Genomic DNA, 18,197 nt, shown 5'->3' on the forward strand with positions numbered 1-18,197 from the left:
GACTTAACATCTGAGTTTGTTTCCTTTAATGATGGCTGGAAGAGACATTTTGAATTTTAACAGACTTTTTATTTAATCTTTGTATTTGTTGTTTGGTCGAGCGTCAGAGACTGTAAACAGAGTGGAAAAAAGCAGCACCATTGTGCTTTTTTATTTAAATGTTTTTTTCTGAACATTTCTTTCTTTCTGTCATGAGTTTGTAAATGGACGGGGTTCAAGTCTGGAGACTGTGCTGGACGCTCCGTGTTTCCAAGCTCACCATCTTGTTCTTTTTCCTGAGGAGGTTCTGACTAACTAGGTTCATGTAGGCATTAGTAGCACCAGCTTTCAAGGCTTGAACCTCCATTGATGCAGAGAAGCTTTAAATTGTTAACACATTTTGTGCTCCCTGAAAAAGGCCTTTTTGAATAATTCTGAAATGCAGTTTCCAGTCTTAGGCAACCTTACCTTCTTTTAAACCTCTGGCAGTTCACCACTTTCCTTTGCACCATTTCAAGTTCTTCACTGGACTTGAACGCCTTGAATTGCAATAAATAACTGGAAAATTTGGGGTTGCTCTTTAAAAAAAAAAAAAAAAAAAAAAACCCAAACGTATATATATTTTATTTGGTGAAGAAAGGACAGGAAAGCGGGGGCAGAAAGGGCTGTGGGTCGGACTCTAACCCGGGCCGGCCGCTCTCAGCCGTATGGCATGGGGTCGCCCGCTGAGCTAAACCAGCGTCCTAAAGCTGGGGTGCTCTGAAATTTGACGGTAGTGCACATGCACAACATGTGGTGCCAATGTTACATCGAACCATGCTGTAAACTAAACTACTTTAAATGGTGACATATTGCATCTCACCTGAACCACAACACGTAAACAGCAAACCATCAGTCATCCACAGACAGACAGGTATGTCAGTACTCTATATGCTGGCGTACATGTACCACTTTGTTGCAACAAACTGCATGTGGCTGTTCAGCTCTGTGTGGAGTTTGCATGTTCTTCCTGTGCCTGCAGGAACATGGCTGTGCAATAGCCTGATGACTCTGTCCAGGTCTTCTCTGTAGCACAAGCTAAACTAAAGTAGCATCAAACAGCACTGCATGAGAGCAGCTGTTTTTGACACTGCCCTCTGGTGACTGCAACCAACTATGACATGTAGATTATGGTGTGCAAAATGTTGAGCACAAGATCAACAGACGAACACGCTGATCACTTGATAGATATTAAATGCTGCGAGCCTTCTAGACTGGCCTTATTGTCAAAGCCATTTTTCACCACAGAGCAACAAAAGAACATGCTCGTGGTCATGTGTGTGCTGCCATGAGGTCCTGCTACAGCACGACCGTCACAGCCCCAAGTCTGGTGGGGCCAAAATGGGTTCTAATGCAAACTGGGCCACGTGATGCTGCTGTCACAATGATGCATTTGAGTGATTTGGGTTTAGAAGAAATTAAAGACAAAAGCCACATAATTTACAGTCAGTATTGGGCAGAATTTACAGCCTTATAATCAGTAAATAAATACATACATACAACTTTGAATGATGTCAAGCTCTGACATTCAAACAGTACACACACGTCTGTGTATACATATGTACACGTGTGTTCCCTTTGCATCTTTATGTAGATAGAAGCAGAGAAATCCCTGTTAAACAGGGCGCTGCAGCAAAAACATCTGATGCAGCCACTTTTGAAATTCCTGATATGTTGCTATTTGTTGATGTTATTCAATTTGTCAAATGTGTACAAAAATGTTTTTACACACAAACGCAGCAGCAGTCTACAGCTGCCATTGCCATACAGTGTAACCATCTCAATCATGTAACATGGAGAAGCAAGGGAGACAACATGTTCAGCATTTTCATTTGGATAGGAAATGTTAGCGACTGCAGAAGAATCAAGAATGATAGTTGGTCAGTATTAAAACATTGCGACAGCAGAGAAAGCCTGTAGTCCAACCCCCAAAAAGGACAGAATAGCATGACAGCAAAGTTAGTAGTCAAATTCCCCAAGGACGTCTTTGCTTCCAATTAAATCTTTCTCTCTTTTCCAATATTATTATTATTATCATTATTATTATTATTATCATTAATATTATTGTGCCTCAGGCTTATAATGTGGCTTGACTTTATTTCAGCAACAATATCCTTTTTGCTGTACATTTCCAATTTGGTGCTTGTTTGCTCTCCAGGGGCACTGGGGTATGGAATAGGGAATTCTAATAATAAAACAAAACAATAAAACAAACAAACAAAATAAACCCAGTATCTAAAAGTCCTGAATATAATGCTGAATGACTATATGAGCTATTGGCGCCTGTAAAAAACGTCACTTGGCTGTTTGCTACTAACCTTTCATGTTAGGCTTGGGTTTGTCAGTTTGCTTGCCTGTGGGGGTTTGTGCCTGCTGGCCCTGGCCCCCGGAGGAGGCCCCCTGCTGAGCGGCTTTCTGTTTCAGCATGGTCCAGTCAAATGTGTAGTCATACTGGTGGTTCAGAGTCCTTAAAACACACACAGAAATAATATACCAACGTTAACACTGAACAGTTTAAAATAATTTTGTAGGAAAGAAACAGAAATAATATGGGAAACATTTTAGTTTATTCAAACGCATACAAATCCGTCTGTACTAAAAGTTTGCAATTGCATACAAAAGATTAGCTAATGGATCAGCAATGGCAATGTAGTAAAAGCACGTGTTGGGGTTAACTACTGGAAACTGCATTTAGCTCTCAAAGCTGACGACCCCAAAACTGACAGCCATGTACAGAAAGTTGGACACGTGTGTTCACCTGAAGAGGATGCGAAACAGCTGGCGCAGATACATGTAGTCTGGAGCCTCCTCAAAGCGCAAGCCACGGCAGTAGTTTAGATACATGGCAAATTCTGCTGGGAAACCCTGGAAATATGCATTCATACAACTGAGTGTGCACTGCTTTGATCATGGTGCCTGTTTAACCCTGTAAGATGTGACATAACTGCAAGAAAAGGCCATTTTCATTAGACTTTTTAAACTGAAGGGTTTATTGGCCTGACTAATGTTACATGTAAAATTCAAAGTGTTCATTTTGCTAGCTCTGGCATCCTTGTACAGTCTATTTAGGTTTCTCTCTGTGTGGGCACACTGAACATGTAGGTCTCAAACTCTTGGTGTTGTGGGGTTAAAGTGTTTTTACCTTACAGAGGACCTCAACTGGGGTGGACATCTTCTTTTCTGAAATCTTTTCATACTTCTGCTTCTTTGTGGCAGCCTGGACAACACAAAAATACAAACAGCATGTTTACGCCACAACCCACTGTTACACTAAATGCACTCAGGCTACAGGTGCACCGAGTCTGAGCCAGAGAGAAGTTACAATCAGTGCATCTCTAACTCATGCTAGTGAGCGATACCACAAAACATCATGTTGTGCTGCGTCTGTAGTTTGTCTACCACACGTCCAGCACAAACAAAACTACCGTCTTTGCCTGCTGTGTGTCAAAGGCAGCGACATACCTTTAATCCCTGCCATGGCAGACTGGTTCTGTTGAAGTACATCAGCACGTAGCCTAGTGACTCCATATCATCACGGCGACTGAAGACAACAAAAGTGTTCATTGAGTACACAACGAGTGCATTAGTGTTTCCCTGACACCGTCAAAATATTCATTATTTTTCGTTCTCTTAGAAATTGTTGCTGTGGCAGTATTACGAAGAGAAAGATACAATGTAAACCAGAAAAAAGCCCATTTTAAAAAAAAAAAAAATGGGCTTGATTTTTAACACACTGTTGGAAAAAAAAGTAACCTATAATGTCCTTTGTCTATCAGATGTTTGCACAGACCTCTGCTCGATGCCCAGGTGCGCGTTGATGGAAGCATAGCGTGCCGTGCCTGTCAGGTTCTTGTCTTCTCTGTATGGGATGTGTTGTCGTGTTCGGTTGTCTCTGTACTTCTTTGCCAAACCAAAGTCAATAAGGAACAACTGATGGAGAGGGAAAGAAGACTAGTTAGTTGTCGGTTACCGACGAACAAAGAGTTCTTTCATTAAAATCATCCTTTTTGTCCTTCTGTAAAACAAATGCTAACATTACTCAACGATGAACGTAACCCTGTGATGGTGTCGATATGCAGAAGCGTACGGGTTTGCTGCTCAGCGGAGTGTGCTTGGAGGGTGGGGGCACTGCACTCTTATTCTGGAACATTATTATTCATTTATATGAACTGACACTAGTCTCAGGTGAAATGTCTTTTAAATGACTGTAAAAAGCCATTTTGATAATCGATCTATTACTCCACTACTGATTCTCCAGTTTGCGTTTACAGCACTGTGCAAAAGTCTGGAAAAAGCTGTCATTTATTCTTTGTTGCGTAAATGGGTGCAGTGATTTATTGACACATGCAACTAATACATGGACAAACAAAACAACAAAACAAGTTAACAAGCTTCACAGTCTGTATTTGGTGTTGAGCACCCTTAATCTTCAACACAGCCTAAAGCTTTTGGTGATATTTAAAGTTGCCTTCTGGGACGACTGGCCGAGCTTCATTTGGAGGCGAGCCGTCTTTTGTTCCACTCTCTCAATATGACACCACCTAGCTTCAATAATAATGCGGCCTGGGTTCACAGTTCCACTGTTTTATTTTGGGGGTACCCCCCCTATCAGATATGCCTTTACCTCAAAGTGTGTTTGAAATCACTGTCATGTTTAAAACTAAAGCTAGAAACTTTCCACGTGGCATTGGTCCAAAATCTCATGCAGTCCTCTGCATTCACACATTACCAAATTTTACCAACGTTACTGGCTGAAACAAACCATGGCAGTATGTCCACTGTGCTGTACAGATGACGGCACACACTGAATTACAGCTGCCACTGATTACTGTAATAATCTGGTATTCCATTGATTAAGTAACCAGGTAAGTAACTGGATAAAGAGTATCCAGTCTTATTAAATGAGCAATAATAAATATGAAAAAAAAACAAACTGCTCATTAATCTCCATTAGTGTTGGTCATGTTACTTAACAGAAGTAATTAGATACTGATTACTTTCTTGAAGATGTAATCAGTAATCCCATTACTTCACATTAGTTACTTTATTACTTTTTAAAAACATGATACACAACCTGAATACGTAATTAGGCAACAGACCTTTGAGCCCAGTTTTTTTATGCATAATCATATAACATTTAGTTAAACTTGTTTTAATCTTGTAACTTTATGCAGATATCAAGTCATACTGAGCTGCAAAGGTAGAAACTGCAATCAGTTTTTAGCAGTGACTTTTATATTTCCTTTATACATAAAAAAAAAAAAAAAATCCAGTTGACATTAAAACTGTCTTCTTTAAGAGTAATCTGGCCAAGAGGGCAGCAGAAAAAACCCCCGCAACCAATACAACAGTTATGTTGTAAACATATTTTAAGTGGCCAAAAAGGACCGGATCGATTATAATGTCGGTACAATAAGACAAGATTTGTAAAGATACTTGAAAAACAGGCAATTTTATATGTAACGTCTTTGTAAATCCTGTTCAGTAAAGTCTATTTACCAATATAAGTAAACACACGGAAATACCGGGAATCAGTTTTTGACAACCGGCGTGCTCGGTGCTCGCTCAGATTTGAAGTTTCATTTCTTCCCATGCAGTAGGGGTGGGGGAAAAAAATCGATACTGTGTAGTATCGTGATATTTTGTTTGCTAATAATGTATCGATACAGGGACAGCAGAAATCGATATTTTGTTACAAAAAAAGTTTTTGTGGACTGGAACTCTGACTTCAGAGCACGTTGATCCTTTTTCTGAGCAAGAACCCTGACACTGTCCAAATGTGTTTAACTTGCAGCAATAAACATGACAGTTTACTTATTTTAATTTAAGACATGTTTTATTTTAATTAAGTTTAAAACTTTTTTATTTAATGTAAATAGGGCTGCCACGATTTGTCGACTAGTCACGATTACGTCGACTATCAAAATCGTCGACGACTGATTTAATAGTCGACGTGTCGTTTGAAGCTTTGTAAGATCGCAAAAGACGCAGAAGTAGCAGGATTTAAGAGTAATAACGGACTGAAACAGAAGATGGCAGCACTGCATGTACAAGGATGCCAGCTGCCGTTAAACCCCGAAGAAGAAGAAGCAGCTGTGTCCCAGAATTCATAGCGCGGCCCAGCTTAGTTTCCAACAATGGCGGCAGCTAGTTAGTTTTAATATTACTCTTATTATTCTTTCTGGGTCACAAAATAAACGTTTAACATATTTTCAGGCGAGAATGTAGCTGTGTAAACCTCAAATATCGGCTCAGTTTATCAGGACACCACATATTTTCAAAAGCGCTCCAACGTTTTCGGAGACGTCTGTTACCCACTAGCTCGATGGCTAGCCGGGGGCTAGGTCACTAGCGCCGTGAGAACACCGGACTCCCGGCAAATTGTTTTCAAACCCACCGCCGTCTTTTGCGACTCAGGTTAAATATATATGAGTCACTTAGATAAATTAAAAATGTTGTTGTTTGGCTTTTTTTTTTTTTTTTTGTAAGTATTTTATTTGTTCCTGAGTAAATCGGTTTGGCTGAGATTAAAGTTATAGTTTTTACACAGCTGAATAAACGTAAAGCAGACAGCTGATTATCAGAAGTGTGAGATGCTGGAGAATATACTCCGGTGCCCTGTTATATTTTAGATAGCAAGGAGTTTATTAAACTTCACTGAAACAATCTGCAAATTTCATTAAAATTGAATAAACTATCATCTTGTCTTTATTTTTAGTTAGCACCTTAAAAGCTTAAAGCTGTAAGCTAATGATAGTTATATAAGAGCAGATGCTGCTGGTGCAATAAGCTGTAGTTTTACGTCCAGTGGATGATGATCTGATTAGTCGACTAATCGCATAAATAATCGGTGACTAGTCGACTATCAAAATAATCGTTTGTGGCAGCCCTAAATGTAAAATTATATTTTGTTTTAATTTACTTTCAAATTCTTCAGTTGCTGAAGGGGCTGCATAGTTTTCATATTGCATAGTTCAGAATAGCTATAATTGTACCAGATGGTTGCATTCAGTTAAGTTGGACTAGACTGTAATACAAACCGTTCAGTTTGTCAACAATAAAACTGAAATGAGAGAAAGACTGAGTGCGAGACTTTGATATTAGATAAAATGAATATTGATAACGTTTACCTTTATGTACAGAATCTGAATATCGCAAAATATTTTTAAATTTTGCAATAATATCGTATCGTGCGTTAAGTATCGTGATAATATCGTATCGTGGGATATATGGTGATTCCCACCTCTACCATGCAGATGTTTGTCAGGTTTTACAGAATCAAACTCAAAGTACTGTCAGTGTGTCCACGCTTTAAACGCTGCATGGTCGTACTCTCTCGCACACGTCACACGTGCTTACGTCATCGTCATGAGACACTCTCACAAATAAAATCACGACGGTTTAGTAATGCGGTGTGCTTACGGGAAAGTAACAGTAATCTAATTACTTTTTTGCAAGAGTAATCTTACTTGTTACTTAAAAGTAATCGGACACTTCTGCACATTCTCCATTTTAGAAACTGCAATATGTAATCGTTTAACTGCATAACATTTGTCAAAAAAACCCCAAAAACTTTCCGATGTATTTTTGCTATATTACAATTTCTTTAAAAACAAAAACACCCTTAAATGCTAAATACAAAAAAAAAAAAAAAAAATCAAAAACAAAACCCCCAAAGTCAAATAAAGGCTTGATCACAACACTTGAAAATATCAGTACCTTCATTAGGTTACACCTATGCTAGCAATGTCAAAATCTTACGTCGCCTGGCTCTCGACTTAATCAGAAAACTTGACCTCTGATCTTCAAGTCAAGGTCGGTGAGATTCAAACTCGCCCAAGAGTTTTAGCAGAGGCACCAATGATATCAATTTGAAAATCCCAGGTGGCTTCCTCTAGTTATGGCATTCACAAAATGTTCAGAAAACTTGACCTCCGTCCTTGGCCTTGAGGTCAAAGTCACTGAAGTCACTGGTAGGGGGATTTTAAGTCGATACACCTGTGGTATCTATGTACCTATGTCACCTCGCTCTCAAGCTGTCACATTCACAAATGTAGGCATCCAAACTGCCCGCACAACCAGCATCATGACGTCAACACCCCCGTTGACCTTTTACGGCTGAGGGGTCCAGAGAACACACATTTCCAACAAGAGGAGTTACAACTGGATGCACACTCACAGCCAATATAATACTGCCATTTATGACCGGGGGGGGGGGGGGGGGGGGGGGATAAATAAATAAATGAATAGCTCCCTCCCAAATGTGACATGGTCAAGGGGTTGGGAGAAAAAAAATGAAATTAAGGTGTCTCATCTCTGTAATTTAGGCTTGCAGCCATAATTCTACAGTGTTCACACACAAACACCCTGTTACAACATGACCAAACCTGCAATCCTATCAAGACAGAAATCCTACTCACTCCAAGACTAAAGTGAGCACACCTACAGTTCACTATACTGGCCCATTTTATTTTCCACAACTGACAAATAGTCATTATTTGATATGAGTTTTAAGCACCAGATACACTGCTCAAAAAACAAAGTACTGGTGACTGCCGGTGACGACCCCTCAGACCTAAGTAGACACTTATTGCATCAATTTGAAAATCCAAGGCAACTTTCTTGATTGCATTGACAGGATTTTCAGAAAAACCCTGACCTCTGACATTGGTTGTGTTGGTGGTAATGAAATTAACTGATGCACTAGATGGGCAACAATAAGGCTTCTTTTTTTAAAGTAGTTTTTATATTTGGCTATGGTCAGTGTCACTACAGGTAGCATGACATGATAACTGGACTCTACAGAGGTCGCACGTGCAGTTCACCTTCACTGGGATGACATATCAATAATGTCCCCCTGCACAGCCTCAGCTTAGCTGTAAATCTTTGAATGTCTCTTATTGAAAGATTTCATTTTAGGCTTAGAAAACCAAACACAGCAACTATAAGCGACCTTTAAAAAGGGGGATAAAGAACCAGGCAACTTTAATGCCTCAACATTGAGGCACTAAAGCAGGTCAAACAGTTTATCACTGTGTGTCAATCACGTTAAATGCGATTTGCTGCTGTCCTGCTGGCACATAAAGACAACAGTCTTATTGGTGAGAAAGAAATAAACTTCCATTTTTCCTTTTCTGTGTGAAATAGACTTACACAGTGCACACTGGTCTGTCAGTCCCACCACCCACCAGTACTGGTAAAGTATTAAACACTTAACAAGAATCAACCAGAACATTAGATTCTATGATTCTGCTGTTTCTCCAGTGTTTGTTTCTATTAGCTCACCGACTTCTTCTTGTTATTAAAGTTAGGTTTGATTCATCGCTAAAAAAAATAATAATAATAATAAAAATAATAATAATAATTATTTCACTTCCTCTTAGGCCAATGAGGACAATCAGGCACTCGTGTATAATTTAGATGAATGCAGCGTCTTTGTTACATCACATGACAATGGCAACTACTTCTTAGCCAATGCTAACAAGATTCACACTGTTAGATGGAGTACATACGCTGGGCATTATGCAACTGCAAGATGGGTGCTGGTGGGCTAATTCATTTTAAACCAGTGTAGTAAAATATGATTGCAAAGCGACAACTGCAGTTGTGAGGCAGCTGGTGTTGTGGTAAAGGTCACACCTGGTTTAATCCTGAGAAAGATGGATCCTGAGAAGAGCTAACAGCCAAGCTTCTTTTCCTCTTCCCCACTGACGAGTCTAAACACTAGGGCAGACAGTAGAGGGGCAGGGGTCAAAATTACACAGCCTCCATCCACCTTCAGTTACAGTTAACATGAGTACAACAGGCAGTTCTGTTTGTACCCACATTGTTTTCTCCTTTTAACAACTAACACTGTCCTGTAGAGCTAGGATATGCACTGGCTTTTGTACATGCGATGCTGGATCTAAATAAGAAATACACTTTAAATAACCGTGCTACAGATTTGATCATTCTGGCCACCTGTCTAGAAGAAATCATATTATGGTTTTCTTCTGTCAGGACAACCATGGAAAGATCAGATCAAAAGTGTGTGTGTAGTATGGGACACATGGATGCTTCAGTATGATGTCTGACAAACACTTGGGGGAAATAGACAGCAAGTGCCATATCTCACTAAAGACCTGGGCACAAGTGGGGTTTTGGTAAACTGGTAGTGACGAGTGGTGAAGAGTATTTGATATTAACATAAAGCATGTAAAAAACAAAAAGCAAATTCATGGGTTAATGTCTTTTCTACAGTTAGGTTAGTATTGCCAAAAAACCAAAACCAAAAGTGGTTAATAAGTCACCTGTAAAGTCTGAAACCAACACCCAAGATTTCCTCTGATACAGTGCAACCTTACCAAAGATTTAAGGCTCTAGCAGAGGGACTAAGCTAATGTGTGGTTTGTGATTTGGTGATCTAAAAACAACAACAAACCCCAAATCTGGTTCTATTCAAGTTGGACATTCCTAGCACATAAATACTAATTTTTTTAAAAATGTATTTTTTTTTTTTTTTTTTTTTTAAATGGTCAACACTGCATAAATCTGCTATGAAATATGACAGCTCTTATAACGGGCATGCGGCGTCATTTTAGCTCTTTAATAGGGGAGGTAGAAGCCAGCGAATGAGGACGTCCATTCTGTTACTGGCCTACTCAAGCTTACTTGCATTAGTGAAGAGCAATAGAGGTGCAGTATTTACCCAGGGCATTCACATAGCACAACAAACACAGAGCAAAGCTAAAAATCAATCTTTGACAAAATATACCCACCACACAGATAACTTGTGTTTTTACTGGACACTTTCCTTGCCACAAACCAGTACGTACCAGTAACGCAGGCATAAATGACGCATGTTGGGATTTTTGGGGCCATGACCAAGCAAAGGAAGCCTCGGTCTAACATTAGGTGTGCCTCATCAGTATTATACTTCACATGGCAAGGTCCGTACACGCATGCACAACACTATACTAATTCAGCACAGCTCTGCTTTGTGAAGTGGACACAGATTAGACTACGAAGAAGCATTAACCAAATCCATGACTATAGTTTGCACATTGAGTAGAATCTGTGCCTAAATGAATACCAAACTGTCCTGAATAATAACCTTTTTCTTTTGATGAAAATGTTTTGTCCTGTTGGGACTTGTTGTTTCCATAATGACAGCACTCTTATTCACAGGGCCTGTGGGGTGGCTGCATATTAAGGAGTGGCCCAAAGCCTTACTTTCCTTAAAATTATCAGGCCAGCTTCTTACTCTCATTTCTTTAGCAGTTATAACTCATCAGCATATTTCAATATTAGGAAGAACTTTCTGCATGTCAAGAAAACAAAATATTCAAAAGCAAACTACACACAAAGTTGTAATTTTTAGGTTAAAAGCCTCCAAGTAATTGAACAAGGTTCTTAAAAAGGAAAGATGTTAGGATTTCCACTGGAAACCTTTATAAATACAACGCCTGAATTTAATGAAAAGCTTTACTATTAAAACCCATCACCAAGTGCTCAGTTTCACCTTAATTTGACTAAAACGGCAAAGCAAACATAATACTCAGAATTTTGATTTATGGCAGCTTTTAACTTCTTGCATTCAAGCAGTGCAGAAAAAATGAGCAAGACAGGGACAACGTGACGGTAACTCAAACTCTTAACGGTTAAATGTTGGTAATACTGATCATATTAATAAGTATACACGAGCGTGGGACCCAAGATACACCTTTCTCAACTTCCAGATGAGTCACTCAAGTGAATATCAATGATTATGAAAAACATCCGATCTGGTACTAAATGTATCAGAGGCCTGTAATGTCCACAACTGAACAGCTGTCGATTCAAAACACAGCAAATTGTTTCCAGTGTGGACACAGCTTTAGCACCACCTCCCTGTGATCTGTGTTATGTGCTCTACACCACTTGTGTCACACACCAGGCTGCGGGCCTAATCTGCCACGAGAGATTCAATACAAATATACATAAAGTGACAATAAACTACATATCCCAAAACGCAAGCCGTCCCATGAAGAGACAGCAAACTGCCACTAGATTAAAGCGTTTCTACAACACCACTGGGTTTAGTGACCATCTCAGAATTTCCAGAAAAAGGAGAATCGATGCAGAAGGAAGGCTGTTTAATGAGAAATAGGAAAATGAATATTTGTTATTTAAGAAGAAAAACCAAAACAGCTTGTGCTGTGAGCGTGTCGGTGGTGAGGGAGGTCGATATACGTTGTATTCCTTCACATGTATTTAAAAAAGAAAAAACATCAGTCCATTTATCATTTTAGTCTCCAACAAAAACAAAACGTGGTTCAAGAATTAAAGGCAGACTGCAACCTCAGCAGAATGTGTTCATCAAAGCTACAGCCCAGAGGGACACAGCACCAACAGTAGCTTTACTGTGGCTACTGCCCGTGCTTCAAAGAGTTTCTCAGTGTTTTTGAAGCGGTGCATGCCAAGGCTTTGTGACCAGGGATCCACCAACCAGATAAGACTTCTTAAAAAAAAAAAGAAAAATCAATTTGTCAAAAAACAAAACACCGTAGCAGAGTGAGTGAGGGAATTTACAGGCAATCTTACATCCGTCACGGAGGGAGGTATCTGGCTTTTTCATTAGCTGTTGATAAAAGCACAGACAACACCGACACAGTGCAGCTAGCCATTTTTATATGGGGCGTGAAGGCTGACGTCTGTCTGTCCCGAGGAGCTCTTTCATGTAGCTTCAATGCATGGGACGAAGACAGGGAGGGACCGATGTGGTGGAAAAGGCTGCTTGGTAGGATTAACATAGGACAAAAATGGGGGGGCGCCACAAACCTCTGATAACATTACTTCATCATCCATCAAGAAGCTTTGTGTGGATTGTGTGTATGGAGACATGCCATACCATCCACAGAAGCTGAGCAGGAACGTAGTTCTCAAACTATTGAAGCTCAGGAGAGATTTTTTTCATGAGAAAGAAAAAAAAAAAAAAAAAAAAAAGCAAAAACAAAACAAAAAACAAACAGAATTTGTGTTTGCCTGTGGTCAGCATCTCATCTGGATGGAATTATTATCCCCTTTTAACTCAAATCTTCTAATAGTTTTATTTAACTGAAATTTAATGGCGGTGTTTGCATCTTGTGTTCTTTTTAGAACACGACCTACGGCCGAACACGACCAAAGGTCACACCATCGATCCAACTTCACCAATCTAGTTGTGAACTGAAACAAAGTTGTTCTTTTGAATAAATTCTACACTTTTCTGTATGTGCAGTTATGTATTCAGTGTGCTTGCAGAGCCCCCCCTCTTCTTTTGTTTAACTACATCATTAGCTGGGGGTAGCTTATGCTGACAATGTGAAGACTGTTGAGCCATTTGTTTCTCTAAAATACAAATCTGTCCCACATTCTCAGCAGCTGCTCATCACCCACTGTGACAAAGCTCGTCCTGGACAAAGTTCACATGGTAAGTTATGAAGAGGTTATTTTTGCTGCTGTAGTGTGGCTTTATTAAACTTATAACTTTAAAAGTTGTTAATTAAAGCAACGTGTCAACCTATGTTGTTGCATTTATGCAAATGTTTGGAGTATTTGTAACCTAATATCAAAAATCAGATAGAGACAGTTTAACAGTATGGCAAAGTTCAATTACATTTATCCAGTTACAAATGGTCCTTTGAGGGAAACCACAATGCTGATGGAAATGAGTCCCCAGCTCTACACCACTCATCACCTCACTCAGGCATGGTGACATGCAGACTTGAATTTGGTAACAGAGAGAGATTATGAAAGAAACTAACACTATTAAGTGGCCCAAAATGCATTAGATACTAACACTACCACAAAACAAGGTCACAAATTCGACCAAGTAAATGAAACTTACAACTATACTTCCAAGCCCTGTTATTTTTAAGGGATTTCTGTGAGAAACTGGGGTTTAATACGAAAGCATTTAAGCAACACTACCACAGTGAAGCATCATTAACTGGTAGATAAGGACATCTGGGAAAACAGACCGGTATGTCCAGTAAACACAATAACTTCAGGAAGTAGACTCAGAATTGATTCCCACCAGTCACAAAGCTCCTTCAGCATGCTGACATTCAGTCCACGTTCATGTTGGACTTTACAGGTGTTCAACATTTTGCGACTGCATCTTGCACAGTTGCGATAAGCTCATGTTGACACCACTAAACGGTGTTAGGTCCCTATCTGGACCTATAGTTGGCAACAGTAACCCTGGTTCTGCACTGCAGTTTTGGTGAGTGTGGTCACAAAATTAACCAGATGTCCACCAACTGTACGTTAATGTTAATATCAGTCCTCCCACTGACAGCAGATCCAGAGCCAAACAACGATTACTACAAAGAAACAAAACGGATGCGAGCAGGGCTGGCTGGTTAGTAGCGATTTTCAAAATAAGAGCTTTATTTACTTATGTTCATGGATGATAATGTTGGGGATCAACGATGGTTCAAGGTTAATGGCAATAGCTTTTATAAAGAGGTGTCAAATTTGTATCCAATTTTTCCCACAGATGCATTTAGAGATTCAAGCCCATTTAAATCTACCTTCAACCAATATTCCCAACATGGGGACGGGGACTCATGAACATGTTCACAAATGCAGACTTGCACATGCTAAGTCTAATTTGCGTGTGTTGGGAGAATTTTTCAGCCTTCATAATCCTAATCCATAATCCTCTTAATCCTAATAAGAGAAAACAGGACTGACGTTTAAATGAGAACTTCTTCAAGCTGGAAATGGTAAATAAGGCTTTGTTCCCTCTTGTAAAATACAATTCATACTTGTGCCCAAGGCACCAAACCCTGCCGTTCAATAACACAGATTACCATGTCCCTTTCCATTTCTAGTAGACCAAAAAGAAAAGTTGCTAATATTTATAGTAATAGTCACACCTGATCTGCAGTCTTTCAAAACCAAAACAGAAAATGACAAAGGTTTCTCCATTTTAGAAACTCAAGAAGTTTAACTGCATTCAGGCAAAAATGCAGATACAACACTGTTGGAACAGTGTTGTATCTGCTGGATGACAGACTGTGTGTTCAGGTATATGTGGTTGTGTGTGCAGGATAAGCCCTTAAAGATTTTGTGCTCTATAAATAAAACTACAATGAAAAAGAACATGTGATGGCTGCAATGAAGAAAAGTGAGCATATTCTGAAGTTGTCCCTGAGCTTTGCTGCAAAACTGTGTGCTGCTGAAAACAGCCTCTCTGCCGGTGTAGATGGTAATAATTCAGTTACCAAACAGCTGCAGGTGACTGGTTCAGACTCATGTACATTTATAACTGGCCTGCAAAAAAAACATTTTTATATATTACTACAAATTAATATTTTATATTATTTTACATTTAATTAAAACATTTTTATGAAGGGCTTGAAATCAATATGGTCTTGTGAAAATCCTCACCGTTTAAACTGCCCCCTGCTTGGTGCAGGTTTCACTGCAACAGAAAGTGGGTCGGCTCTCTTCAGCTTAAACTCCGTATCCGACCGATATGCACATTTTAATGTAGCGTCTGTGGCTTTTGGCTGCGGATGTGAGCAGCTACAAAGTTCAGTTTTGTTTTTGTCTCCCAGCTTATTGAGCAGGTGGCTTAATGAGTGACTTTGAGCTTTTTCCCTGTGTGGGATTTACTGTGATTACAGGAACAAGTGCTGCTGTTTTGGATGCTTTCCTTCACCTACGCTCACCGTCTTCTGCTTATAATGTAATAATTTAATAATTTTGACTTCCCTGTGAAATCTATTACTCTACACTGTAAGTAGACAGACTGCGGCTCCACGTTAAAATATGAAACCATCATCTTCACTGCTGCTGGTATCAGAAGTCTGTTCTTTAAAAACTTGGGGCTGCATTGTTTTAACATCATTATGTTTTTTACATTCACAAGCACACTCCTAGACACACCACAGTTCTATTACAGATCTGTTTTAGTGAGAGGTTCATGTTTCCATGGTGCCGACTGGAGTCATTACACAAAGCATCAAAGCAGAAAACCAAAAACGTTTGTGTTGATGACGTCACCATCAGGAGATTACTAAAGCTATACATTTACTACCAGAGGTGTCTATTAGGAAGCAGGACTTCAGCTTATCCAGATCACTTCAGGGTTAGTCCTGGTTTTCTGTAGTACAAAAGGTGATTGACTTACAGAGGTGTAACTTGCTATAGCCTCATGCTATAGATGTTCCAGATTAGACATCGACAGGTATGAAATCACTGCCCACTGACTGATTCTGCAGAATACAGCATCACCACTCCTGTAACCTCTGCATGGAGAGTTGGAGGGTGCTTCCCTGATGAGTATCAGTAATAGATCTAATTCTTAGATGCAACTTTAATCCTGTGTTTTTCCCCCCCTGTTGGCAGCAAACACTAACACTTTGGCTGTTCATTTACCTTTAATTCATGATCCTAAAACAGGACACTTCCTGTTTGAATTCTGTTCTTAAACTTTACTCTCAAACCCTTTAAAGACAACGGGGACAGAATAAAAACTACAAGTGTCCAAAGCAGGTTATGTTGGGGGTTTCATTTTAAAATCACCGTTTTCACCGTTTCTTTTAGTCACAGCATGTTTTAAGAGCAATGTGGATTCTATGCTGGGGGCATACATATGCTACTTATTGAACTGTACCTAAACCCACTGAGTGAAGCACACACTGTGTTGCATTGTCACAGAAATGTGCACGTACTAATTTGTTGATTTCGAAAAGGCATAAAATGTTCCTATATTTCTCTTTTACACTGCTGTAACTGCAGCTAGTAGAACACCTGTTCAAATTCATTTAACTTTGATCTGCTAACAAATTAAAGTCATTTCCCCTTCTTCCACTTTATGTGGAAGAAAAGTCATGTAACCCATGAAAAAGCCCCTTTTAGATGAATTGGATGCTGCCAACACCCCTTTCATGTGAACTGCAGGTGAAACCCTGGATTAACTCAGCAAGTTGATTAACCAACTTCATGTGACCGTATAGTCGTCAGTGATTCCATATAACCGAAAGACGTATGTTGAAACTGCTTCATAATATCTGGCCCCTGTCATATCACTATCCTCCAACAGGTCTATACAGTCCTTGAATATGACATACTTATGTACTGGTCCTGCATATCTTACCTTGTTACAGTGACGGCCGATGCCCATGAGAAAGTTATCTGGTTTGATGTCTCTGTGGATGAAGTTCTTTGTGTGTACATACTCGATTCTGCTGATCATCTGAAGATATAAAAATGTGTTTTAAATGTGACCAAATTACTACAATGGACAAAAGTTTGCAGGTTATATATGAAGGCAGGATACAGATAAACCTTTGCTTAGTTCCCTTTTTTAAAAAGCCTGCAGAGAAGTGGGTGTGTGTATGAGCTGGATACCTGGTCTGCCAGCATAAGGACAGTTTTCATGGTGAAGCGGCGAGAACAGAAGTTAAACAGGTCCTCCAGACTGGGTCCAAGCAGGTCCATAACTAGGACGTTGTAGTCCTTCTCTTGGCCATACCACCTGATGACAACAGTAACATAGAAAAGTAGGTTTTCACGGTTGATCTCAGTCACAATGCATTCTCTAAACCAACTTCACAGGCTGAATATACGGCGGGCCCTTGTTTATCCTGGGAGTTACGTTCCAAAAATAACCTGCGATAAGTGAAATCCGCAAAGTAGCCAACTTTATTTTTTACAATTATTATAGATGTTTTAAGGCTGGAAAGCCCTCACTACACACTTTATACTGTTTTCTCAGACAGGCAGGAACATTTTCACACTTTTCTCTCGTTTAAACTCTCAAGTTCAAACCTTCATAGAAAAACAAGTCCAAAGGAACCTGCAGGTGACGACGTTTCGTCGACACTGTTGTTTGTTGGGGAGAAAACGTACAAACATACAGTCCAGCACTTCAGAGTCACACTGCTAGCGATCGAAGATTTATGTAAATGTGACAAGCTGAACGCATCCTGTACTGACAGGAGACACAGCACGGGATTGACTGACAATGGTCTACAGCCAATCAGGACGCAGAACACAATACACTGTTTAAAACAAACAAAAAAAAACAACAACATACAAACAAAAAAAAACATGCAAAAGTGCACAAAAATAAAATCCGAAGCAGTGAAAGGTCCCTCGCTACAACGCGGTTCACCACTGTAGACCCAAAGCAGGTTGGCCTCTTATAAAAAGGCTCGTTTTAC

At 39.6% G+C, this 18,197-nt stretch overlaps 1 protein-coding gene across 4 annotated transcripts in view; it reads right to left on the bottom strand.

Moving 5' to 3' along the window:
* The window catches only part of csnk1a1 (casein kinase 1, alpha 1), a 30,377-nt gene that overhangs the window by 2,207 nt on the left and 9,973 nt on the right, over nt 1–18,197 (bottom strand). The window contains exons 3-10 of one of the 4 annotated variants that reach the window (XM_040010467.1): nt 17,383–17,509; nt 17,129–17,227; nt 9,658–9,741; nt 3,809–3,948; nt 3,481–3,559; nt 3,161–3,235; nt 2,777–2,883; nt 2,373–2,485 (exon numbers count right to left, since the gene is read on the bottom strand). In XM_040010467.1, coding sequence (XP_039866401.1) covers nt 2,373–2,485; nt 2,777–2,883; nt 3,161–3,235; nt 3,481–3,559; nt 3,809–3,948; nt 9,658–9,741; nt 17,129–17,227; nt 17,383–17,509 — 824 coding nt within the window. Of the gene's footprint in view, nt 1–2,331; nt 2,486–2,776; nt 2,884–3,160; nt 3,236–3,480; nt 3,560–3,808; nt 3,949–9,657; nt 9,742–17,128; nt 17,228–17,382; nt 17,510–18,197 lie in introns of those variants that run through there. The other 3 variants (XM_040010465.1, XM_040010466.1, XM_040010468.1) reach the window with 3 other exon arrangements.

Source organism: Simochromis diagramma, unplaced genomic scaffold, assembly GCF_900408965.1.
Source record: "Simochromis diagramma unplaced genomic scaffold, fSimDia1.1 OVJJ01000585.1, whole genome shotgun sequence".
Classification (NCBI taxonomy): Eukaryota; Metazoa; Chordata; class Actinopteri; order Cichliformes; family Cichlidae; genus Simochromis; species Simochromis diagramma.